General features: G+C 29.8%; 1 protein-coding gene across 1 annotated transcript in view; it reads right to left on the bottom strand.

Annotated features, from left to right (window-relative positions):
- Positions 1-7,866, bottom strand: part of LOC106476917 (condensin-2 complex subunit G2-like) — a 59,476-nt gene that overhangs the window by 46,440 nt on the left and 5,170 nt on the right. The window contains exons 2-6 of the mRNA XM_022381407.1: positions 6,864-7,010; positions 2,859-3,029; positions 1,766-1,892; positions 1,402-1,562; positions 344-484 (exon numbers count right to left, since the gene is read on the bottom strand). Coding sequence (XP_022237115.1) covers positions 344-484; positions 1,402-1,562; positions 1,766-1,892; positions 2,859-3,029; positions 6,864-6,953 — 690 coding nt within the window. The 5' untranslated portion in view covers positions 6,954-7,010. The remainder of the gene's footprint in view (positions 1-343; positions 485-1,401; positions 1,563-1,765; positions 1,893-2,858; positions 3,030-6,863; positions 7,011-7,866) is intronic.

Raw genomic sequence — 7,866 nt, 5'->3', positions numbered from 1 at the left:
AGAAAGCCACTAGGGGGACATTCTGAGCTTTCAATTGGTTAATTGTTAATTGTTCAATTCGTACAAAACCATAGACTTAGTATTTTGATATCACAAATATCTGGTTTGAACCAGTTCTGCATTCAACATACCACGTGACACACAAAAATTGATGTTTAACTGTTTTTTAATATTTACTTCTAAATTAAGAAATTAAATATTGTATACTACTAAACTTTGAATTATAATCTAGTCTAATACCAAATTTACTGACATAAATTCATGAAATAGTTGTTCAACAAAATTTTGAAAGCATTAATTTGAAATATTCCTGTAATATAAGTCAAATTTTTTTTCAACATACCTCTTCAATGCTTAAATAAAAAAAAGAGGTAGAACAATTCAATAACAGCTCCCATAAGATATTTGTACTCTCATTTTCTTCACTTTTCAGAACGTCAAGCAGACTGTTCCTCATTGCCCAGACTCTTTTCACATCATTTTTCTGTGAACAGAAATTAATACTTCACAAATCATCCAACTGTAATATGATTGTTTGTACATACACACAAAGCAAATTATTAAATATATATATATATATATGCAGAACATTTTAGTATAATGTTTATATTACTTCATCAAACTCACAAATGGTACATAAAAACTAAATAAAACAAAGCTATAATTATGTGTAGTGTAAATAAATGTGAGCATGAAAATGTGGAAATTGTATGTATACTTCAGGGATTCAAATGAATTTTTCCATCCCCTAGCCATCAAGGCTAATGAAACAAGAGAAACTATAAAAATAATCAACAACTGAATCAAAAGCAAAATTTTAAGTTACCTTTGAAATAATACACAGTCATTCAACACAACTTAATTAAACTAAATAGATAAACAGTTAAAATAAGTCTGAAACTGAATAAATCAAATAAACCTGTTACAAAACCTAAAATCTTAACAGAAGAAATAGTCTCTTGACACTTTTTATTTTATTAAATTAATTGAAAAATGCATTTCCTTCTTTTAATGATTTTATTCAATAAAATACATATCACAAAATTTAGTGGTCTTTCCAAACAAATAGTTTGTAACATCAGTTGTTTCTCAAGAAAGTTCCCTGTGCTCAGGAGGTTTACTATCCATCCTACAGGTATTTGTATATACAGCTTAACACTAGAATATATAAAATTTCATTTGATTTTAATTCGAGCCATACACCATAAACAAAATAAAAGTGAATGTGTCATTGGGGCATATTAGTATGTGAAATATACCCACCCCAGAAAACAACCAACCTGCATTTGGTGGGTTAGCAGGTGCTAATTTCAAATTCTCATTCTTATAAATACTATATGATCTGAAAATAATTTTAAAGCAATTACAAATTAAAGCTAACATTTCAAGTTTATTTCTTACAGTATTTTTATTGTGAAGAAGAGTTCTTTGAAGCAGATAGATAATGGTATTAGTTCCAAGATGCTCCTTTGCCTCTAAATCATGACTCCACCAAAGTTCACACAGCTGTGCAATACTGTTACGTAGACCATCTTGACTGTCAGGAAAACCTACAAGAAGCCCTAGAGAAACAGTGATTACTGTTAGTAAAGTTGCTTTCATTTTTATATGTATAAAACACGATAAATGAATTTCATTTTGAGAAAATACTGTTTTATTAATATTTACAATTTTGTAAAATAAAACAAAATAAAGAAAAGTAAAATAATAATAATACTTTTAAAAGGATGACTCAAAATAGGAAACATATATTTTCCTAACTCACCATGAAGTAAAACAGCAGTTTGAACAAGGTTATCTGGAAGATATCTATCACCAGTTGTAACACTTCTTATAGTCAATTTAGCCATTGCCACCACAGCAGACAAAAGTTTCAAAGACTTTTGAGCTTCCTGTAATAACAATTAAGCATAACAGACAAAAATCTCATTCTTGGAGAATATTTATATGTTAAGTTCTAAATCAATTATGTTTTACCCCTTTAGCTTTTTAAAATATGGTCATAAGTACTAGAGTGCAAAATATCTATATTTTGTAGTTTTTAATTTCATTAACCTTTGAACCCAAAAAAGGAGCAAATATCTAATATAAATGTAAACTGCAAGCTATCATTATTCTTACTAAAACTGCATGCTAAACATTTGATTTTTTTTAAATTTCAAACATAAATTATACATTAAAATCTACAAACAAGTTTCTCTACAATCAGATTTATGTCTCCAGGAAATATTACTATAGAGAAATTATGAAAAATTTACACTTCAAAATTAGAGAATGTTTTGACTTATTTTACAAAAACTCTAAAATTGTCACATGACCAATAACTATTGTTGAAAAAAAAAATGGTTGTAGTATATTTTCAAAGGTCAAGTTTATTTTACTCTAGCCTCATCATTTCTTTCAGTAATTTTCACCATAACTTTTTGGCAATTTGTCATCTCAGAAAAGCATGTTTTCCTACCATCATTGAAACAATGACTGGATATAAACACATGGGACAGCCAATCAAATTTTATATTACTGGCATTCAACTATCTTAACCTAAACCCAGTACTTTGTTGGGAAGATGAAAGTAACATGATCCAGATTTGTCCTAAATGCACTGTACTTTTTGACTTTCAGGCCAATAACCTACATTACTAAACACACACACACACACACACTCTTCTCATTTTCCTCCTCAATTTAACCAAGATGAAAAAAAAAGGAAGATAAAGACTAATTGGTTAAAATATCTCACACCTCATTTTATACATCCTAACAGTAAAGAGCAAATATTACTAAATCCAGAGTTGTGTGGTAAACCTGATTTTGATAATTACCATAATATTCACCCACCATCATCTTACAAAACATACCTCTGGTGGACAAATTGCAAATTCATCACCATCATCTTCAGTTCCTGCTGTCAAAGCTGTACACATATGACTTTCACACAGTGAATACAGATTTTTCCACACTGTATCTAACTGAGCTTTATTCAAAGACGAAAAGACTTCCTTCAAGTCAAAGTATGACTCCTTAGAGTTCTAAAAAATAAAAAATCAATCTTACTTTTCTAATCTGTTGGTTTAACAAATGACTACACACACCAAACACTTAATAGATCCAACATTTGGGAACTATGATAGCAAATAATAAAAACATTGTATGTGTGAGAATGTGCATGTGTTATTGACCAATAGTAAAAATAAGCACCCATATTTTTATACATATTTAAAAGTTATCATAGTTGAATAAGGAATTTATTTTATTTTCCTGTAATCATCCAGAAGAACTTCAGAAATAATTTGCCACTTCATTAGATTTTACTTGTGTCTGCAATGATAATTGTGTGAAAACATTTTCAAAGGTTAATCTACCAGGCAATAATAAATCATATAGTTATATTACTAGGTTTTTCAGTAGTGTGATGAGTATCTTTCTGAATAGAGCATGTATTGTGTTGAAGTTATCCAGTACTCATAAAATAAAAATATATTATCAAGTATTGCACAGTGTTAACTCAAATGGTACCCAAATGGCTTCAAAGCACTGGTTTACCGAGTCTTCAGTTACATGTAGGGGAAGTATTTTAATGTCTTAATCTGTTATAATGGGTTGTTGATCTGCTGAATAATTGTTTTTAATTTAAAGTGAAATTTTTTTTACGAAAACTTTTTTAAATGTGTATGATATAATGAGGGGGAAAGAAATCAAGTGATAAAAATAAATCTATATGTATCCATCATAATCTAAGTTGAAAGCTAAAATATCAAACAGAAAGTGTAACTGAGTAACAATTTAAAAATAAACAATCCCATCATTTTATTTTCAGTATTTACAAAACAATATATTTACACACGGATTACAAATAAACAGCATTGAAATCTTCATTTGGTCTTGTACATCTGTCACACATCTTTGAGCTAACTACCTAAACCATGTGTGCAACTACAGGAAGTCAATAGTTTAGGATCATAAACAAAATCATTCAACGAAAATTGTTTTTACAGAAAAGACAATGATGTTTTAAACAATGTATGTAATTCAAAGAATATAAGCAAGTATAAACTAACTAAAAAAATTACTTACTTTCCATATCAGGACAAAACTGCTGTTGTTCTCAGTTTAATGGTTTAAGTAAGAAACTTTTAGCAAAATACACAAGCATGTAATTAACAAAAATATTTTATAATTATTACTTCCTCAAGAGTATGGAAATTATCATAAAAAATATTATTACCATTAATAAAAAAACAAAAAATAAATAACATAGGAATGGCTTTATAGGGATGAGAACAGCAAATGAAATTTTTGGTTGCTCCTGGGAACATAAAAACTAGAGGTCTGAGAGCCAGAGTCTCTACACATACTCTGGTACATTTTAGGCCATTTTGAGGCACTAAATAATAATATTATCATCTACTGGGATAATTAGTAAACATTTGACTCTCGTACTGTAGCTTATGTTTCAATTATCAAAATTACAGACCAGTTAACATACAAGCTGATCATTTCATGAAATATTTAAACAAATGTTACATAAAAATGTGTATAATTGCAATGACTAGACCAGTTAAGTGCAAACTGGTCATTTCAAGAAATACTGAGATAGCATTTGTACATATCAGTTGCTGACCAACATTTACATGTACAAAATGAGTTTTTTAAAAGGCAGATATGAAATATTATATTCATACATACATGAATTTCTGCTTATTCTACTATACATTTTGTTATTTTCCAATTCTAAGGTAAACTGATACATGCTGAAATTTGTTTGCATTGTGACAACCATTTTTTCAGTACATTTTGCCTAATAAAGGGATATTATAATGTAATGGAAGATAATGCATTAGATCTGGATTTATGTCCAATTTAGGCTCCATTTAAATGATTTCACACATAAAAATAATGTTCGAGAAAAGAAAAAATTCTTTCTACTGAATTCAATAGAAATTTGAGAAAGTACACACCATTAAGGTGGATGGCAAAGGATTCAAAAACTACCTCTATGCTGATCTTTTTTTATCGTCCACTACTGCACTTTAAGGAGTTTGTGCATTTTCAAGGTGTTCAGATCTTTTGACTTGAAAAGATATTTTGCAATTGGTCAGCTATCCATTAAACAGCCACAGTTAAAAGAAGCCTCACATATTCAATTTGGATTAGCAGAAACATCAAAGCAAACAAAGCAATCTTGAACCTAGCTTACCAGTACTAGTATTTTGTCCCTCAGGTATTAACACCCCCTCCCTCCAACATTTTCCTCACCTGTTTAGAACGAATTTGGTGGATGACCAATTTGGAAATAGAAATGACAGAAAATAGCTCAGTAGCAGTGAATTGTCATTCCCAATTATAGATATCAGTGTCTGAGACATTTCAGCCAAAATATTCAGATCCAAGTTCACAATGGGTAGCATAATGTAGAATATCAGCCTGGCTGCCAAAAAGTTAACCACTCCTAAGTTCATGTAAACCTTGAAATTTATCATAAAACTAAATAGCATATCTTGTATTAAATCTATCATCCATGGCTTTAACAACAGTTTAGGACAACAGGCCATCATATCAAATGTGCCCAGGAAAATCCATGCTGCATGATTTTGTGGGACAAATTAAACTCCATTTGCTTCTCGTTACAGTTATGAATGCAAGAAATTGTGTCTTGTGGTGTTTTAAGCATTGAGAATGAGGTGAAGAATATTTGAAAACCATCACATGAAGTTTGACAGCTATCTGAAGTATGTTTAGGATATTAACTTCTGATAAAAAAAAAAGGTTACTACATAAATCAAAACTAGAAATCAACCAGTAATGAATATAGTTTATATTCTGTTCTTACATTCTTACTTATAGTGATTGGAATACACTGTTTAATCACTTGGGTACCATCACTGTTCGTGGTATTTTCAGCTGTAATCTCTGTAATGTTTCACAAGGTTTAGCCAGCTTAGGCTTAGATCAGTCCTAAACCCATTTACTAAGATAACAAAAAAAAATTAATATTAATAAAGAGATATACTCCAACCAATACTGTTAATGAAACTAAAATTAAAGAAAAAAAATAGAATACAACTTATTCCAACTGTGAATAATAAAGAGAGAGTATCAGGACATGAGCCTGTTCTGGGCTTAGTTCACAGTAAACATGAATGCCCTGTTGCATTGCAACACTCTAAACAAAGCTGCAATGCTTTAAATCATAATAACACATATACCATATCACAGAAATTCTGCCTTGGCAAACCCAGAGTACCACTTGAATACAGTTGATTGGATCTAGGAGATTTTGGAGCACTGCCTAAGAGACAGAATCAATAAACCTTTGAATTTCATTGCACTTAATCCCATTCTACTTAGGGCATCTGTTTTGGCAAAATACTAAACCCTTTTTTGGTAGTAAGTGCACTGTCCCAACACCTTTGATAATATACTGTACCTGTATATATTCCATTTCCATAACATAATCTACTAAAATCTATTTTTTTAATATATTTTCTGTTACCTATCAAATGAACTTTCATTATAGTTTAAAAAACAAAAGGCAAGCTTTAGGTATCTGACTGAAGGGTATTTGTATTTTGTATAAAGTATAAAATCAAATACAATTTTTTATGTGAATTTCAAGAGAGCATGTGAAATTCTAAGACAGCATTTTTTAAAGGACTAAATTCCTCATAATATAAAGGCTCATTATGCTACTGAAATAACAGGCTCACAAAACAATATCATTGCAAACATGTATATCTGTTTTATTAAATAAATCACAACACAGAATACATGTATATACATTATTCACATATGTACATAAAGTTAAAATATCACCCTCAATTTCATTTAAAAGGATCTAAAACTTAAAAATTATGTAAACCTACGTGTTTCAACATGAGCTCAAGTACATCATCAGGATCATTGTGCTTTACTGCATCAAGCAGTGTCTCCCTTGGGCTGAGTGCTTTTGCCATTCCCTTCAACTTGCTGTCAGTATCTCTAAACTTATTCTGAGGCAACTAAAGGTAATCCTGAAATAAATAAAATTTGTTGTAAAACATGTAAACCCTACAGTGTTTTAAGAATATTATCAAACAATTAAATTATTTGTGAAGAAACAAAAAGTATGAAATTAATTATTTTACATCTTATAACAACTGTATCAAAGAAAATTCAATGCATGTATTAAATTTTAGAATTGTTCAATTATAAAATTATTCCAAATATCTGCAAATCAAAGAAAAAAAATAGGTTTATCTGATATCCTTAGAAATTTCTAAAAGTTGTAACAAATTTTAAATATATTATCACATATGAATCAATTTTAGGATTTTCTATTCTGTTTCAAGGATGGTAATTTTGTACTTAAGCATCTTTTTTTTTTTCAAATGATCCCTTCACCCCCCCCCCAAAAAAAAAACAACAACAACCACATTAAATAAGAGCACGTGATCAAACTGACAGAAGTTATTGGACTACCAAAGTCATCCCCTTTTGCCTCTCAAAACAAACATCCTGTATATCAAAACACAAAGTAAATGTAGTTCTTCTTTTACATTCATTAACTTATACAATAAAATTTTTGTTGAAATATTTAAACTAACAGCACACACCACATCATCAAACATCCCACTCAAGTTTAACTTAACACAAGCAAAATACATTTGTTTACAAACAAGTATGGATCTGGTTTTTCATCTTACAACTCAGATTATCCACAAGAGAGTCAAAATAAGAGTTGCAACTTTTCATTTTATTTCCAAGGGATAACAAAAGGCCATTAGGCCCATATAAAATATTGTTTCGACAGTGGAAGTCACGTGACACTAGTAACACGTCATGATATTCTCGAAGGTTCTTGAATTTTCGAGTGTTTACTAGATGTGC

The sequence above is a fragment of the Limulus polyphemus genome, unplaced genomic scaffold, assembly GCF_000517525.1.
Source record: "Limulus polyphemus unplaced genomic scaffold, Limulus_polyphemus-2.1.2 Scaffold161, whole genome shotgun sequence".
Taxonomy (NCBI): domain Eukaryota; kingdom Metazoa; phylum Arthropoda; class Merostomata; order Xiphosura; family Limulidae; genus Limulus; species Limulus polyphemus.
The sequence above is the reverse complement of the archived record's forward strand: the minus strand, read 5'-3'. Positions and strand labels throughout refer to the sequence as shown.